General features: G+C 57.4%; 1 protein-coding gene across 1 annotated transcript in view; it reads left to right on the top strand.

Annotated features, from left to right (window-relative positions):
* Positions 1-17,957, top strand: part of MYO7B (myosin VIIB) — an 86,475-nt gene extending 68,518 nt beyond the window's left edge. The window contains exons 26-47 of the mRNA XM_003800337.3: positions 2,483-2,609; positions 4,096-4,215; positions 5,663-5,836; positions 6,404-6,631; positions 7,646-7,813; positions 9,262-9,379; positions 9,467-9,593; positions 10,428-10,591; positions 11,110-11,291; positions 12,002-12,132; positions 12,264-12,421; positions 12,641-12,794; positions 13,237-13,392; positions 14,166-14,271; positions 15,048-15,161; positions 15,478-15,565; positions 15,950-16,056; positions 16,530-16,715; positions 16,898-17,014; positions 17,233-17,316; positions 17,525-17,644; positions 17,856-17,957. Coding sequence (XP_003800385.1) covers positions 2,483-2,609; positions 4,096-4,215; positions 5,663-5,836; positions 6,404-6,631; positions 7,646-7,813; positions 9,262-9,379; positions 9,467-9,593; positions 10,428-10,591; positions 11,110-11,291; positions 12,002-12,132; positions 12,264-12,421; positions 12,641-12,794; positions 13,237-13,392; positions 14,166-14,271; positions 15,048-15,161; positions 15,478-15,565; positions 15,950-16,056; positions 16,530-16,715; positions 16,898-17,014; positions 17,233-17,316; positions 17,525-17,644; positions 17,856-17,957 — 3,031 coding nt within the window. The remainder of the gene's footprint in view (positions 1-2,482; positions 2,610-4,095; positions 4,216-5,662; positions 5,837-6,403; positions 6,632-7,645; positions 7,814-9,261; positions 9,380-9,466; positions 9,594-10,427; positions 10,592-11,109; positions 11,292-12,001; positions 12,133-12,263; positions 12,422-12,640; positions 12,795-13,236; positions 13,393-14,165; positions 14,272-15,047; positions 15,162-15,477; positions 15,566-15,949; positions 16,057-16,529; positions 16,716-16,897; positions 17,015-17,232; positions 17,317-17,524; positions 17,645-17,855) is intronic.
* The last annotated feature ends 222 nt before the right edge of the window (positions 17,958-18,179 follow it).

The following is an 18,179-nucleotide window of genomic DNA, read 5'->3' as shown; positions in this document are numbered from 1 at the left end:
ACAGCAACCTCCAACTCCTGGGCTCAAGTGAGTCTCCTGCCTCAGCCTCCCAAGTAGCTGGGACCACAGGCGCCCACCACAACACCCAGCTATTTTTTGGTTGCAGCCATCATTGTTGTTTGGCAGGCTGGGCTGGATTCGAACCCTCCAGCTCAGGTATATGTGGCTGGCACCTTAGCCACTTGAGCCACAGGCACCGAGCTGAGCTGAGACTTAAGATTTTATCTGCAAAATGTAGGGCTCCCCTTCTCCAGTTCTGTTCATTCAGGATTTCCTTTCTCACTCTCAAGCTGTACTTGATCACCTGATTCTTTAACCCTGTAAGACTACAAGGCTTCTACTCAAGTTTAGCTGCCTGCATGACACCAACTGGCAAGTATTCTAACTTATCTGGCTCCGTTGGTAGTTCCCTCATGGATAACCCCTCACCAGCCACCACACACTCCAATACAGCAGGCACTAAAGGATGTATCAAAATAGGCTGTGCTGTGACCTCCTCAGATATCTCCATGGGCACTCCCCACGGTGTGGTATCCAACTGTGACATCCTTCCCGATCCCATGAGAGCCTCTGCCTTTCACAAGCCCCCAGTGGAACATCCCCTGGTTCTTACTGCTGGAAGCTTCTGGAGTCATGGACTTCCCTCTTGTGTGGGATCCCATCTAGATGGTTAAAGCCCAGCCCCTTCTCCAGCATCCTCTTGGCCGGCAGGAATTTCATGCTTTACCCACCAAACAGCATGTATGCAATTCCCATCCCTAGAATTGTCTCTCTCCACCTTGCCCTGGCTTCAGAATTCTCCAGAAGGAAGCAGGCACTAGTTGCTTTATTCATGGAAGACCCAGCTCGGGGACACAAGTCAAGCACCAGCAAGAATGCTATCACCAGGCTCCATTCTTGGGCCCTGTGGGGAGCGCAGTGGGCTTCTAGTCACATTGTGCCTCCCGTAGGGAGTGAGGGGGTCTCGCCTCTGACAGACAAGCCCCATCCCTGTTGGCAGTTCTCCTGGGTCCCACTCCCTACCCCATCACTTACAGAAAGTAGAAATGGGCTACAGATCTCTCTGCTCCCATGAAGTCCATTGTCCAGGCATCACCTTCCAAATTTCAGGTCTTCCTGTACACAGGCTAGAGGTGGCACAGTAGCTGGACAAACTCTGCCATTTTTTAGCAAATTCTACAAGAATGTTGGATGTTAGCATCCATTTTTCTGTGGTTCTGGGACCTTAGCCAGATTCTGAGACCAAAAGAAATGCCCTGTTCCACATCTGTCACACATGCCACATGTGCTTATTAAGTACCCACTCAGGGCCAGGGTCAGTGTGCCAAGGAGAAGACATGTGTCTATCCCCGAGGAGCCTACCCTGTAGTCGGGGGACACAAGAGAACCAGGAGATCCACACGACAGTATGTGCATCTCTATGTTCAGAGCCCAGTGGGGCCTCCAAGAAGGAGTGGTCTTAATGCTCTCCTGGGGTGTTTACCAGGCAGAGGCAAAGGGTGAATAGGTTACTTTTAAAATAGCCTAAAGGGCTCTGGAATTCTTAGTGGCTTGTCACAGCTGGGTCATGGAGTCTGCATTTGATTTTTCCCCTAAGGGAAGTGGGAAAAGTTTTAAGCAGCGGAGGACTGTGATCACATCTGATTTCCAAAGTGGTCGCCCTGGCAATAACATAGCAGGATGCAGTCAGGGTGGGGGGCTGGGCAGGGGCTGTGACAGAGGCCAAAGGAGAAGGCCAGAGAGGAGGGGACAGAGAAAACACCCAGGAGAGAAGTGGCAGGATTGGTGGCTGATTGGATTTGGAGGATGCAGGGATGTGGGGAGCCTGCAGTGACCCCAGATTTCCAGTCTGTGTGAATGGTTGGTGACGGTGCCTGTAGACTGCAGAAAGAGGACATGTACGGGGCTCCTGGTGGCCAACTGTGTCATGTCTTCCCAGCTCTGTGTTCAGTGTCCTCATGTTGGCAGCTTAAAATTGGCCTTGGTGGGGACATTTGCACCACAGAAATCTGTAATGCAATGAATTTTTTTCTGGGGAGAGTTGGTTGGTAAACATTTACCAGCACACCGTGAGGACTGAGGGAAGGTGCTGGCTTCTGCGGATGTGGGGTTTGAGGCAATAACGGGACACTTTTTAAGATGATAGAGGCTGGAGTCAATGGGAAGGATCCAAGAGAGTCCCTCACTAAGAGGTGACAGACAGGGGCAGCCCATGAGCTATGAAAACAGGACTGGGTCAGGAGGCAGGAAAGTGAGAGGTTGTCCTGTGAAGTGCCCATTTCTGTCTGTGTTCAGGAAGGGAGAAATCACTGCTTGTCCTAACTGTGGAGCTGGGGACCAAAGCAGGCAGGTCATGCCAAGAGTGGCCAGGGAGGGCTGCCCACAGTCGGGACCCCACAGGGGCAGCAGGACTGTGAGCCCAGGCACTCGTCTCCTCCCTGGTCCCCAGCCTGCCCTCTCAGTGGTGGTCTGTGTCTTTTAGGGATGAGATTTACTGCCAGATCTGCAAGCAGCTCTCGGAGAACGTCAGAAGGAGCAGCTTGGCCCGGGGCTGGATCCTGCTCAGCCTCTGTCTGGGCTGCTTCCCGCCCTCGGAGAGGTTGATGAAGGTGGGGCCTGGGGACCGGGGGCAGGTTACTGCTGGAGCCCTGGTGGGCCCTGGGTCTGGGGCAGTGCAGGAATCCCAAGGCTTGGCCCAGTTCTGCCCCTGCAGGCCAAGATAGGCAGCAGTGCCTGTGCTGCTGAGCCTCAGTTTCCCCATCTGTGTAAAAAGACACTGCTTCTGGCTCCTTCCGGCCCCTACCAGGCTCTTCAGGGTAGCTCAGGCACCCTGAAGTTTTCACTTCGGCTCAGGCAGCAGGGTAGCTCTTCAAACCCAGAATGAAATGGTAGGTGAAACGTGGCCTGAAAAGACGGATGTCCTGGGAGTGGGCCCCTCCTGGAAATGGGCCACGGTGCCTCTTTATAGCCCTGAGACCCGGAAGGGGAGGTGGGTTAGCAGGCATTTCTGAACGCTGGAGGATCTCAGGCTTCATGGATTTAATGTACCTTTGGTTCTGATTATAGAAGTTGTATGTGGGAATGTGGAAAGTGTAAAACAAAAGTTAAAGTCATCCCCACACCCAGAACTAGCTCCCATTAATATTCTCTTCTGGCCTTTTGTGGTGGTACAGTGTCATACTTGTGCAGAACACACTTCCTCGCATGTCCCCTTGGGGACACCAGGAACCACGATCACCCGGCCATCTGTCTTATTGGGCAACTTCCATCACCCCAAGGCAAGAAGGAACAAAATCTCTCTGTGAGACAAAAAGATTTTCAATGCATTTAGTCAGACATGTTTTGAACATTGAGTCATCTGCATTTTTTCATTTATTTTCAAGATATTTTCTCATGGTACAAACCTCCCAGATGCCAGCTGTAATGCCTCCCTGCCCCAGTGGGTGTTGTTGGACTTGTGAGTGCACATGTAGTGATACGACTGACATCTTCCAGCCAGTCACTCATCACCATAGATACCACTGTGATGAAATATATATATGTGTGTATATGCACCTTTAGGATAGGTTTGAATTATTGGGCCAAAGTTGTCAAGCCGGGTGTGGTGGCTCACGCCTATAATCCCAGCACTGTGAGAGGCTGAGGAGGGAGAATTGCTTGAGCTCAGGAGTTCAAGACTTGCTTGAGTGAAAGTGAGACCATGACTCCTAAAAGAATGGAAAAACCCAGCCGGGTGCCTGGTGAGCGCCTATAATCCCAGCGGCTTCCGGAGGCTGAGGCAGTGGGATGCCCACAGCCTGAGTCTGAGGTTGCAGTGAGCTATGATGCCATTGCACTTTGCCCAGGGCATAGGTTAGGACTGTCTAAAAAAAAAAAAGAAAAGAAATAAAAATAAAAAATAAGCAAGGCAATAAAATATATTACCAGACCACTCCTCCATGGTGCACCAGTCTGTATTTCTCCTCCGCGGTATGAGCGTGCTCATCTCAGTGCGTCTTTACAAACTGAGTGTTATGGCTTTTAAAATCTGAGGGCAGTGAGTAGAAACTGGCTTTCATCCTCAGCACCTTCCCCTCTTCCTTCCTCACCCTCCAGTATCTCCTGAACTTCATTGATCGGGGGCCAGCAGGTTATGGACCCTTCTGTGCTGAGCGCCTGAGACGCACCTACGCAAATGGGGTGCGCATGGAGCCCCCCACCTGGCTGGAGCTGCAGGTAGGGGCCGGCAGGGGTGGGAGTCGGCAGTGAGGGGCAGTGTAGGCCACAGGCTCTCCAGTACAGTTTGTGGGGTACCTTCTCCTAGGATAGGACCTTTGTCCTCCAAGCTCCTCTGTCCCTGGGAACCTCCCCTTCACGGAGCTCAGTCTCCCCAGTCGTGGCCCAGACATAGAGATGCCCCCACCTCTAGACCCACATCTGACCTGACCCTGTCATCAACATCATGCTGTGCTAATTGCTTCCTTTGTCATCCCTCTGATGGCATTTGACCTTGTAAAGAAGGCAGTGGTCTCACCAAGGTTGTTTTCCTTGGTGGTGCTGCTGTTGGAAGCAGGTGCACTCCACTCTGCTTTGGCAGCTATGTCACCTGAGTTCTTGTGGCTCCCTCAGGAAGGGTCACTCAGAACAGCCTGGGTGGAGGGGCCCCTGCACCCTGCCTACCTGCAGCTCGGGCCCAGCCCCAGCCTGGAAAGAGGTGCTGATCCCTGTGACCCCATAGTACCCTCTCCCAGAGCTGCAGGTCATCTCTGTGAGTCGAAGCTCAGGGTTCTCATCTAAAAGTGGAGCTGTGGCTCGGCGCCAGTAGCACAGTGGTTATGGTGCCAGACACCTACACTGAGGCTGGCGGTTTCGAGCCTGGCCTGGGCCAGCTAAACAACAATGACAACTGCAATGAAAAAACAGTTGAGTGTTGTGGCCAGGGCCTGTAGTCCCAGCTACTTTGGAAACTGAGGCAAGAAAATTGCTTGAGCCTAAGAGTTTGAGGTTGCTGTGAGCTGTGACACCACGATACTCTACCGAGGGTGACATAGTGAGACTCTGTCTCAATAAATAAATAAATAAAAATATAAAAGTGGGCTCGGTGCCTGTAGCTCAGCAGCTAGGGTACCAGCCACATACACCAGAGCTGGCAGGTTCAACCAGCCTGGGCCTGCCAAACAACAATGACAACTACAACCAAAAAATAGCCGGGTGTTGTGGCGGCACCTGTATTCCCAGCTACTTGGGAAGCTGAGGCAAGAGAATTGCTTAAGCCCTGTGAGCTGTGATGCCACAGCACTCTACTGAGGGCAAAAAAGTGACACTCTGTCTCCAAATATATATACATATATATGGAGCTGTGATGTCTTACAGGCTACAGCCCCCACCCCAGGGCTGCTGAGGTAGACTTGGAGAAGCACCCAAATCCTTGGATGTGTATGGCTAGCCTTGCTCTGGCCGTCCCAGCATCCTCCCAGTGGCAAACCCCTATTGGCCTGAGCTTGTTCTCCATGCTGAGCTGTGGCCAACTCAGGGAGCCCTTGGGACCCCACCAGGGATGGCCAAGCAGGGGCTGTAGGGCAGGGAGAGAGGGGTGGATAAGGGCCAGCCTCCTGTCCATGGTTCCAGGAGCTCATAGGCAGGCAGCTGAGCCCACAGGCCTAAGTCTCTCTCTGTCCCCAAGGCCGTCAAGTCCAAGAAGCACATCCCGATCCAAGTCACCTTGGTGACCGGAGAGAGCCTGACCATCACCATCGACTCAGCCTCCACATCACAGGAAATCTGCCATCACATTGCCCACAAACAGGACCTTAGAGACCACCTGGGTTTCTCCCTCCAGATTGCCGTGTATGACAAGGTACCGACCAGGTGTCACTTGCCTCCCTCAAGCACCCGGGCAGAGCACCCGAAAGCTCGAGTCCTCACACCTTGCCAGCCTGGTCACCACCAGCCTTCCTGGCCACCGAACGCATGAAGATGTGTGCACCCACACACACAGCACACAGCCTGTCCTCCTGCCCACACCCTCCCATCAAAGCCCAGCAGCTGCACCTTGAACCCAACAGCTACCCTGCACACCTCATCACTCCCTCAACACCAGCAGCCCCGGTGCTGACACCGGGCACCTTCACCACTGCCTGCTCCACAATCCCTCACACCCGGCACTGCAGGCACAGAGGGGCATAGCCCGCTTGCAGGCCACCCACCCGCCCAGGCTCTCCCGCGCCCATGCCCACGCCCCCATGGTCAGACACACACCCATCAGCCAGCCCAGATACCACAGCCCAACCCATTAGCCAGCACCCATCTCTGCCTCCTGTGGGAAGGGGCCGTAGGGAGGAGTGATGGGAAGTGGTGGGCGGGTGTCCCTGTGAGTGGAATGCACCGCAGCCGCTAACCCTGTTGCCCCTAACTGTGGCCTCAGTTCTGGTCCCTGGGCGGTGGGTGTGACCATGTGATGGACGCCATCGCCCAGTGTGAGCAGCTGGCCCAGGAGAGGGGTGAGAGCCAGCGCCAGTCGCCCTGGCGCATCTACTTCCGGAAGGAGTTCTTCACCCCCTGGCATGACTCCCAGGAAGACCCCGTGAGCACCAAGCTCATCTATCGCCAAGTCCTCCATGGAGTCTGGACCGGCGAGTACAGCTTTGAGAAGGTGAGAGGGCCTGAGGAAGAGCCACATTCAAGGTCCAGCCTGGGCTGTGCCATCAGGAGGTACCCCATGGAGAATGAACCCAGCTGGCATCAGAAAGTATGGAATATGGAAGGTAGAGGGATGGGGGCAGGGAAGGTGTCATGGGGTGCAGGAGTGCAGCCCCTTCTAGGCCCAGCCTTCACTTCATCTTCCAATGGGCCTTGGGTTTGCCCAAGCCTCTGGGTCTCCTGGTACCAGCAGCAGGCAGGGAAGGCCTACTTGGCCTCACCACTGCAGCCTTGTGTATGGGGCAGCAAGGCCTGGTGGTCAGGAACGTGGCCTTGGAGCACTATGCCTGAGTTCAAGTCCCACTGCCACCACTTACTGGCAGTGTGACCTTGGGAAGTTCCATCACCTCTGTGAGCCTCAGGCCCTCATCTGGAATGTGCAGAAAGGACTGAGAGCTCCTACAGGGTAGTAGTAAGAATTGAGGGGAGCTGGGCACCTGCAGAAAATCTCTTGCTCAGTCAGAAGGGTACTGCTATGGGGCCTGGGACAGGGACAGGCTGGGAGCCACAGGGGCACCAGGCCCTGGAAGGCTTTGTTCTCCTAGAGAGAATGGGCTGCTTGGGTCCCTTACACATGCTTCTCCTGGCTAAGTCCCTGCAGAAGTCCCACTGGGATGCCTACTAGTCTTCCTTGGCAAGTGAGAACTGGAGCTCTGAGAGGGAAATGCCATGTCCACCTCCCCCCACTCAGAGCAGCAATGTCTGGGTTCTATCTAGGAACTCAGAGAGGAGCATTCCCTGTCAATGCCAAGGCTGCTGGGATTCCCAGCCTGCCAACAGGAACAGGCCTGCACCAGGACCCAGGCAGGGCACGTGGTCGTTTGGTTGGGGAAGGAGCAGTTCCTGCCTAGTGGCGGTGGCAGGGCAGGGAGGCTGGCCACACTCCACTGCCCTGGGGCCAGTGGGCACTGGGGAGAGCGTCCTGGGAAAGGGTGAGTGCTCACTTAACTCCCCCCTGGCTGTGCAGGAGGAAGGGCTGGTGGAGCTGCTGGCCCGGCACTGCTACGTGCAGTTTGGTGCCTTGGCAGAAGACAAGGCTATCCAGGAGCTGCTGCCCAGCTGTGTGCCCCCCAAGCTGTACAGGACCAAGCTCCCCGAGAAGTGGGCTAGTCTCGTCACTGCCGCTCATTCCAAGGTCAGCCTGTGTACAGCCTGAGCACTCCAGCCCTGAGCTCCCTTTGGGGTGGTGGGGGGCCCTAAGTATGCAGCGGGATGGATTCCCTCCCATGAGCCCCACCGACTGGGGAATCAGAAGCTTGATCTTGACAGTTAAGTAAGTATAGTCCTGTCTTTTCAGGTTCAAACAGTCCCACTCAGTTCAAATCCTTATTATAGGCCTATGCCACCTTCCTCTTAAGCAGGCATCTTGGGCGGGTCTCTGTGCTGATCTGTGCTGCAGCATCACCACGGCCTCTCAGCATGAAAGAGCAGCCACAGCTGCTGTCCACTGTGCTGTAGACTCAGCATCTGTTCTGCCCGTGGAGATTGTCCCATCTTGCCCCTGGGCCTTTTGGTGTCCCCTTGTTGGGTGCATGGGAACTCATGGGTCAGTGGATGTGTACATATTTGATGCACATTGCATTTTTTTTTTTTTGAGACAAAGTCTCAAGCTATCGCCCTCAGTAGAGTGCCATGGTGTCACAGCTCACAATAAACTCAAACTCTTGGGCTTAAGTGATTCTCTTGCCTCAGCCTCCCAAGTAGCTGGGACTAAAGGTACCTGCCACAATGCCCGGCTATTTTTTTGTTGTTGCTGTTGTCGTTGTTGTTTTTAGATGGCCCCGGCCGGGCTCAAACCCACCAGCCTTGGTGTATGTGGCCAGTGCCCTATCTACTGAGCTACGGGCACCACCTGATGCACATTGCATATTGCCAAACCTTCCTTCAGATGCAGTGTGTCTATTTACATTCCCAAAGCCGGTATATGAATGGTACTCAGCCATTTTCGAAAGTCAGAACAAGAGAAATAACATTTTGTTCAACAAACAGTGAAAAGCAAGTTCAGTTGGGTGTTACAGCCAGCTGTGGACACAGTGCAGCAGAGGGAGAGAGAAGGAGGGAAGGTAGAGAAGAGTCCAGAAAGGGTGAGGAGGAAAACTGAAGAAGAGGAACTAGCAGGAAGGGGGAAGTGGAGGTTCCAGAGAGAGGCCCCAATATGCCGAAGAAGAGCTCCAGAGAAGAAAGGCAGGGAGAGGTACCAAGGGCACAGCAAGGTGGCCCTCTGGCGTGGAGGAAGACACAGACCTGTAGACAGGCATTGGCAAGCACGGGCCCAAGCGCACACCACAGACAGATGCGGCCCCGCCCTACACTGTGGTCCCTAGTAAAGAGGCGAAGGCCTTCCTTATTCCCCAAAACCACCTCCTAAAGGGTTCTGGGGGTTCGGCAGGCTACACTAGTGCCCAGAAAGTCCCTGGGAGCATCCCTGGAGAATCCCTAAAGCACTGGCCTTGCTTTAGGTAGAAGCATCACAGAAAGATCCACCAACTCATCTCCCGGATCAGTTGGCAAGGGATTAGCTAGGGGAGACAGGGCAATTGAAATGACATGAGGGATGCACTCTGCCCCCCTCCCCCACCACAGGCCCCATATACCCAGACGCAAGCCACACGGCTGGCCGTGCAGGAGCAGGTGGTGGATGCCGCCCGTCTGCAGTGGCCACTGCTCTTCTCCCGGCTCTTTGAAGTCACCATGCTCTCCGGTAATGGCACTTGATGGGGTGGGGCAGATGTAGGCTCATCACCCTGGGGGTTGGTGTGAGTTTGACAGTGCTGTCTCCCCTGGCCAGGTCCCCGCCTGCCCAAGACTCAGCTCATCTTGGCTGTTAACTGGAAGGGGCTGTACTTTCTGGACCAGCAGGAGAAGATGCTGCTGGAACTCTCCTTCCCAGAGGTCACGCGTCTGGCCAGCAACAGGTGGGGGTCCCAAGGGAAGACATCTCACAAACTGAGTTCTTGGAATTATTGCATCTATGGGATTGGGAAGAGACAAAATGGGGTACTATGTTGTCCCCAGAGCTTGGCTGGGCTGGAGGAACAGGGGTCAATATGACCAGCGGCTGATGGACTTGGGAGCCCCTCCAGTGCCGGGTGGCACTGCCCACTAACCACTCTGGCTGAGCACTGCCCTGGCCACCCGCTTTGGGTGGGCCTACAGCATGCAGTCTCTCTGGCACACATGCACTCAGCAGGCTGCTTCCCTTCTCATGAGCAAGAGCTGGTGGAACTCCTGCAGCCCCTTGGGAAGTCCTGCCCATGCCCAGCCAGAGGCCCATTGGTAAAGCACACCCCAGTGTGACATGACCATGATAATCATGACCAGTGGTCATGCTCACACTGGTCCCTGAGGCTGACCATGTTCCGTGATGGGCACTTGGTGTGTGCCATGAAGTCTTCACCGCACACTCGTTCTGCAGATGAGTAAACTGAGGCACACAGCGGCAAGGGTGTCAGAGTCAGCATATGGTGAAGCCAGCAGCTCATCTCAGCTCTGATGTTCTTTTTGCCATGTCCCTGGTGTCTGTGGTATCCCTGCACTCCAGCCTCCTCATTACCTGACCCCACACTCTAGGACTGGGTGCCACCTCAGGCCTGAGGGGCCCTGCACTCTGGCCAGCTTGGCCACCACCCGCAGTGGTGCCTGGCCTAGCCCTGGCCCTGGAAAAGCCTCTCTGTTCCCCGGTCTATGACTCAGGAGGGGCTGGAATGGGTGGGGGTGGGGAGCCCCAATCACACTGTCTTCCTTTCTAGGGAGGCCCAGGGTAGCCAGAGGCTATTGCTGTCCACTCTGCATGGGGAGTATGAGCTTCTATCCCTCAGCAGTGTAGCCATCACTGAGATGGTGGCCCTGTTTCTGGAGGGCCTGAAAGAGAGGTCCGTGTTCGCCATGGCCCTGCAGGACAGGAAGGCCACAGGTGCCCAGCCGGGTGGGGTGGGGCGAGGGCCCATGTGCAGGAGATGTGGGGAGGCAGCCGGAGCGCACACACACACACAGCAGCTGTGTGGCATGGAATGGGGCTCAGGGATGTGAGCAGACGGAGGGAGGGATGGAGGGTCTCAGAGCTCTATGTGGGGCAGCTTTGGGCAAGGCCCTGTCTCTCTCAGCCATTATTTCCTCTTCTACAAAATTAAGGGTTGAAGAAGGTAGTCTCAAACCCCCCAAGGCCAGCCTTGCTCAGGACTGCCCTGCTGCAGAAGCCACTCAACCCCTTGTAAATGTGGAACCTGAGGCTCAGAGTAGCTGGTCCAGGTCATGCAGCTCAGTAGGGTGGGAGCCTAGTTCCTGGCTACAAGTCCCCTGCAGGCCAATGCTCTCTTGAAAGCTGCACCATGGGCAGTGGGGGGCATGTGAGTAGACCCCAGTACCTCCTCTGGCCCTTGTAAAGCCTTCAGCAAATGGTGGCCTTTTTGTCCTTGTGCCCTGGCCTTGCAGATGATCCCACCTTCCTGCCCTTCAAGAAGGGGGACTTGTTGGTCCTGAAACAGAAGCAGGGACTGCTGGCCTCTGAGAACTGGGTGCTGGGCCATAATGACAGGACGGACAAGACAGGGATGGTGCCCATGGACTGCCTCTACACCATCCCCACGGTGACCAAGCCCTCAGCGCAGCTGCTGGTAACTCACAAGCTCACCTGTCCTCAGCCCAGCACCCACAGGCACGGGGGGCAGCCCTGAGGTATCCAGCCAAGGGCCTAGCTCAGGGGACTACAGCCCGCCTAGCTGAGGGCTGGGAGGGCTGCCTGGGCATGAGGTCAACCCCAGGGTGGTTTGTGACGCTGGCACAGCATGTGTACAGCGCCCAACCCAGCACTTGGCATTCGATGCTCAATAAATAGGTGCTCCCTCCCTTCTTCCCTATTATGGTATGTCCTGGAGACATACCCAGCTTCTCCCAGCCTCTGACTCATTTGCACCCTGACCCAAGGGGGCCCAAGAGTGCCCTGCCTTGAAAAGACATCCCTGAGTATGTGCTGAGGCCTGAGCCAGAGACGGGCAGACAAGGCTGGGTGGGAAGTGCCCTTGAGGAGAGGGGGACCTGGGGTCTGAGAAACCCAGAGTGGCCGTGGCCCCCGGACCATGTGCTATGGGCTCCATAGCCATTGGCACTAACCGTCTTAATCACAAGGAAACAGGCATGGGGGGGGGGGTTGGATAGTGGTCTGGGGCCACACAGTGGGTGACACAGGAGGGGGGAGGCCTTGGACTATCTAGCACTGCATGTGACACCTGCACATCACTGAGGCAGCCAGGCCAGGCGGAGCCTACAGAAAGAAGGGCCTGGTGGGCAATAGCTCCCGGGCACCCACAGGCCTGTGCCCCTCCAGAGCTTGCTGGCCATGTCTCCAGAGAAGCGCAAGTTGGCGGCCCAGGAGGGGCAGCTTGCAGAGCCCCCGCCTGAGGAGCAGCCTGGAAAGAAGCCGCACACCCTGGAGGAGTTTTCCTATGAGTTCTTCAGGTGCCCACCCCCTTGTACCCATCAAGGGCTGCAGAAAGGCCCTCCCAGGGCTCCCTGGGAGGCTGGACAGTGGACAGGAAGGGAGAGAAGGCCTAGCAGTGGGTCTTCACACCAGCCTCCATCCCTGACAGGGCTCCAGAAAAGGGGACAGCAAGCAGAGCTGTGAAGCCACTGGTCAGCACCCGAGGCCACCTATGGGCCTATTCTCCTGAGCCACTGCGGCAGCCACTGCTCAAGCGTGTTCATGCCAACGTTGACCTCCGGGATATCGCTTGCCAGACCTTCGTGGATATCCTTCCCCGCCAAGCTGCCACAGCTCACGCCAGCCCCACTGACACAGATGTTCATGAGGGGGCCAGGCTTCACCTCAGAGAGTGCCAGGCAGTACCCACATGCAGCTCACAGCAGAGCTGGGGTCAGGGTCAGTGGCGGGCCAGGGTCAGAGTCTAGGCCTAGTCATCTGTCAGCTTGAGGCCACCCCCAGTGCCGTTGTCCTTGACAGCCACACCCATCCTCAAGTACATGGGTGACTACCCCTCCCGGCAGGCCTGGCCCACCCTGGAGCTCACAGACCAGATCTTCTCATTGGCCCTGCAGGACTCATCCCTACAGGACGAGGTCTACTGCCAGATTCTGAAACAGCTGACCCACAATTCCAACAGGTCTGTGGGGATGGCAGGGCCGAGGGTGCTGGCCCCTCAGTCCTCATCCCAGCCCCAAGGCTGGGGCTGCTGCTCAGACCAGAAGCTCATAGCACTGAATCCCTGCCTAGGCACCTATGGCAGCAGAGGGAGGGGCTAGGCCCCCAGTCTGCCCTGCTGATGACCTGGTGGTGGTCGGAGCAGGAGGGAATGGTTATGTCCTGGCCCCTGTCTGCTGCTGCCACCCTCTCTCTGTATGACCTGAGTGGGCTGTGGCCTCTCTGAGCATCAGTGTCCTGGGTGCAAATGGGCACAATGGTGCTGGACGTGGGCTGGCATCCCATAGCCTTGATGATGCCCACCTACGTCCTCTTCCTTGGGCCCCCTCCACGTCCCTTCTCCCCAAGGTCCCTGCCTGGCCTGGGCACCCCATGGGAGCCCTCTCACAGGTGCCACCCCGCAGGCACAGCGAGGACCGGGGCTGGCAGCTGCTGTGGCTCTGCACAGGCATCTTCCAACCCAGCAAGGTGCTGCTGCCCCACGTCCAGAAGTTCATAGACACACGGAGGGGGAAGCTGCTAGCCCCCGACTGCAGCCGCCGCATCCACAGGGTCCTGAGGTGAGCACCACCTCCATGCTCCTGAGTGTCAGCCCTCCTCCAGCAGGGCTGGCCCCAGCATCCAGGTGCTCATGGTCCAGCGAACACTCTCCAGAGGCTGACATCAGTTTGGGGAGATAGGACCAGGCCCTGAGCCTCAGAGAGGAAAGTGGTAGGGGAGGCCCAGGGTGGTGGGGAGGCCTGGGCAGAAGGCTCTGGCATAGCTACCAGCCCTCTGCCCCCCTACTACTGGCCCAAGGCACAACTAGAGGCTGACCTAGAGGCCCCAGCCCAGCCTGAGTGGCTGAGGTCAGAGGCCCGTTGCCCTGTCCGCATGCATCTTCCTCATCCCTCCCACATGGCAAAGTTCTTCCTTGGCTGTCTTTCTTCTCCCCCACCCTCCCGTCACCTCTGCGTGGCCTCCTGTGCCTGTGGGGAGGGTAGGCTGACTGTAGGAGTGGCTGCGAGTCCATGGAAGCTGTGGTCGTGGCGGGAGGTGGGCACTCTCAGAGAGGCTCTGCCCAATGCCCCTGTCGTGTGAGATCACAGCCTGGGCTGTCCCTGCTGTGGTTCCCAGAGCAGTCCTCCTGGGCCCTCCCCTTTATCCCCTCTTATGGGGCCATGTGAGAGCCCACCAGGCAGAAGCAGACCCGGGGAGTGTGAGGGGCTGGGACCCTCCCAGCAATGGTCCTGGAGTTCCTTCATCTTTTATTTCTGGCACATGGTTTAGGGCGGGCAGGGAGGCCGGGGGTGGGTGGGAATGGGGGGCCTGCAGCACGTGTTGTTCCCCTCAGGACTGGGCCCCGGAAGCAACCCCCACACCAGGTGGAGGTAGAGGCTGCTGAGCAGAATGTCACCCACATCTGCCACAAGGTCTACTTCCCCAATGACACCAGTGAGGTGAGTCCCCGCCCTGTCCCCACAGGAGGTGGATAAGCCCTCCTGCCCATACAGAGAAAGCCATGTAGGGGTTCCCAGGGGGCCACCTCACCTTTGCCACTCTCCTTCCCTCCTCCCCTAGGGTGCTGGCCCCACTTGCCCTCAGGTGCTTCAGAAGTAGGGACAGTCCCAAGGTGGGAGTTGAGGATTCCAGGCGGGAGGCCAGAAGGGTAGACAGTGAAGCTGAGCCCCAGGGACTGGGGGCCGCTAGGGACTTCTGACCAGGCCAGGGCATAGTGAGCAGGTGCCACAGTCAAGTGTGTCCTGTGCACAGAACCTGCATAGCTATGCAGAAAGCAGAGGGGCCAAGTTGGGGGGACACCACAGGGACCCCACTGTGATACAAAAGCCTCAGCAAGAGGTGGCAAAGGCCTGCAGGCCGAGGGGGCCAAGGTGGACAATGCCACCTCATATGATCCCCAATGGCAGGTTGGCCTTTCTAGCCTTGAGGACGGCCAAGTCCCTGTGACACGAAGTTCCCACAGTCCAGGACTGGGCTCTCAAGGCAAGTTCAGAAGGCCAGGCCTCTCAGGCCCTTGGACAGCCAGTGCTGGTGAGGGCTCTGGAGGGGAGGCTTGCCCCTCTCAGGACAGCACGTTCAACTCATTTCATTAAGGAACAAAAGCACCAGGCTATAAAGGACCCTCTAGGGTTGTGCCTCATCTCCAGATTGCCACTCTGGGAGCACTGTGGTCCCAGGCTGGGCTCTGGGCCTCACTATCTGCCTTTCTGCCCAGATGCTGGAGGTGTGCAGCAACACACGGGTGAGGGACGTGTGTGACAGCATCACCACCAGGCTGCAGTTGGCCTCCTGGGAGGGCTGCAGCCTCTTCATCAAGATTGCAGACAAGGTGTGCCTGGGCTGTAGGGGGACAGCCAGTGGGGCTCTCCAGTGAGGGAAACAGCCTGCCCAGTGCACCCGTGCTGGCCCAGGACTCTTGCTGCCTGGCTGGCGCTGTCAGGCAAAAGAGGGTAGTTTCAGGGCTAGAGCCTGGGTCCCAGCTCCAATGGGCCACACTCAGCCTAACTCCAACCAGACCCCAAGCAAGGGCTGCCCCAGCTTGCCAGGCCAGGCAGTTGCTGGACCTCCCCACAGCACCCTCTCAGGGGGACAGTCCCCTAGTAGCTGCTCCCACTGCTGCCTCCCTGTGCTTTCCGCAAACCCAGGTCATCAGCCAGAAGGAGGGAGACTTCTTCTTTGACTCCTTGAGGCAGGTGTCTGACTGGATGAAGAAAAATAAGCCCCAGAAAGAAGGTAAAGGGGTCCCTGTGGTGCTAGGACAGGTCGAGGTGGAGTTGTCGGCCTTCCTGGACAGGGTCACCTCCTGCATGGCTTGTGCCCATTCACTCATTCATTCCCTGGTATCTTGTGTCCCTTGGGCTGTGGGGACATCCCGCCCTGGGACTAGGCATTGAGAACTTCCTAGCGTGAGCAGAGTATAGGGACAGGGTTGGGGTACACCACAACTTCAGGGCAGGGTGATAAAGCCACACAAGGCTGAGAGGGCCTGGCCCCCACTTGGGTCTAAGAAAGAAAGGGGGCTTTCCATGGGGGAGGTGGTGGGAGCAGGGAGGGAGCCAGGCAGGCCCAGCAATGCCTGCCAGGACAGGCTTAGTGCTCATTGCCGCCCCTGCCCAGGGGCCCCCGTGACACTCCCCTACCAGGTATACTTCATGCGGAAACTATGGCTCAATGTGGTCCCGGGGAAGGACGTGAAGGCGGACACCATACTCCATTATCACCAGGTAGTGAGCAGACTACCCTCCTGGTGGGTGCTGGGGACACCCCCTTCCCTCCCACACCTGCCCTCTAGGAGCCAGCAGGCAAGGGTGGGAACTACCACTCCCTGGGCACCATGCCCATGGCCAGCTCCAAACTCTAGTCCAGGCTGTGCTCTTGAGGATCCTGGATCCGGGAGCAGAGGACAGCAGCATTTGGGGACAGTGACTGCACTGGCACCTACAGCACAACTGTGGGGAAGCGGGGACAGAGAAGCCTCCAGCTCCCCCCCCCGCCCCCAGCAATGGCTATGCCCAGAGCAGTCCACCACCTCCACACAGGCCCTGCCCTGCCTCGGGGTCATCCCCCTGCCCGGAACACCTCCCTGAAAGGCTCAGCTTGCAGCAGGCTCACTCTGTCCTGGATGGGGTGAGCTGAGCGGGCAGGATGAACTGGGGCAGGCGAGCTGCAGCCTGAAGCCAGCGTGTCCACCACCCAGGAGCTGCCCAAGTACCTGCGTGGGTTCCACAAGTGCTCACGGGAGGATGCCATCCATCTGGCAGGCCTCATCTACAAGGCCCAGTTTGACAATGACCGGTCCCAGCTGGCCAGTATCCCCAAGATCCTAAGGGAACTAGTGCCTGAGAACCTCACACGCCTGATGTCCTCAGAGGAATGGAAAAAGGTCCCTGATGTGCTGGAGAAGGGTCCTGGGCCTGCTGCCCCTCCCCACCCAGTGCCATGCCCTGCCTGCCGCAGCTTCTCCATGCCAACCCCTGCATCCCACTCCTCCCCTGTGCCCCCAGCAAGCTCTCAGGCCGACAGGAGCTGCTCTTCCAGGCCCTCACCAGCCCTCCCCTCCCACAGAGCATCCTTCTGTCCTATGACAAGCACAAGGACAAGACAGTGGAGGAGGCCAAGGTGGCCTTCCTGAGGTGGATCTGCCGATGGCCTACCTTTGGGTCCGCCTTCTTTGAGGTGAAGGTAGGCCTCGCCCAGGTCCCAGCCTCCCCCTAGTACACTCCTGGGGGTGCACTAGCCACCAGGTCAGAGTGCATGTGTGCGTGTACCTGTGCATGTGTTCCTGTATGTGTGTGTATGTGCCTGTGTGTGCGTGTGGATGTGCCTGTGTGTGGGGGTGGGCTCTGAGGAGGTGCTTCCCGGCCTCTGCTGGACTGTGACAACCGGGCCCTCCCTCCCAGCAAACCTCGGAGCCCTCCCACCCGGACATCATCCTCATCGCCATCAACCGACACGGGGTTCTGCTCATCCACCCCAAGACAAAGGTAGCTGCACCCAGGGCTTCTGGCAGGGCTGGGGTCAGTCTGCCAGGTCTAGGGACCCACGTTCAGGTGGGACTACAGCCCCCTGTGCCAGCACGTCCTGCCTCCCTCCTGTCCCCAACACAGACTCAATGCACAGCCAGCAAGCTGGAGAGGCTCTGGCCCAGCCCCGCTTGTTGGCCTCCTTGCCCACCTGCCCTTCTGCCCCCAGGACCTGCTGGCTACCCACCCCTTCACCAAGATCTCTAGCTGGAGCAGCGGCAGCACCTACTTCCACATGGTCCTGGGGAGCCTGGGCCGCAGCAGCCGCCTGCTGTGTGAGACCTCACTGGTGAGCCTGGTCCCTTCTCAGCCCAGATTTGAACAAAGCAGCGCTGGGGCAGACCAAGAGGGAGGCCAAGGTCTGGGGCGGCAAGGGACCCATTCCGAGGTGGGAGAGAGGTACAGCAGTGTAGGCAGAGCCCTTTCCCCAAGTCCAAGTCCAGGAGCCCCACTACCCTTCCTGTACCCATACCTCTGACCCCACCCCATCCCTTTTCCAGGGCTACAAGATGGATGACCTGCTGACTTCGTACGTGCAGCAGCTCCTGAGCACCATGAACAAACAGCAGGGCTCAAAGTCCCTGCCCCTGGCCAGCTCCTAGTTTGACCACCCAGTTGCCCTTCCTGATCAGGGTACCCCCACAGAGCAGACCTGGCATGCTACCCTCTCCCCAACACACAGCCCACCAGCACCCCAGATGACCCTCTCTCCTGGGCACTGACCACAGAGGCTAAAGGAGGACCCACCAGCAGAATGCTCAATAAAAGTCTATGGAGCAAAGTGTCTGTGACGGACAAGGGTCGCTGCAGATGAGTGGGAGGCT

Source organism: Otolemur garnettii, unplaced genomic scaffold (assembly GCF_000181295.1).
Source record: "Otolemur garnettii isolate 467f Iridium unplaced genomic scaffold, OtoGar3 scaffold00173, whole genome shotgun sequence".
Taxonomy (NCBI): Eukaryota; Metazoa; Chordata; class Mammalia; order Primates; family Galagidae; genus Otolemur; species Otolemur garnettii.
The sequence above is the reverse complement of the archived record's forward strand: the minus strand, read 5'-3'. Positions and strand labels throughout refer to the sequence as shown.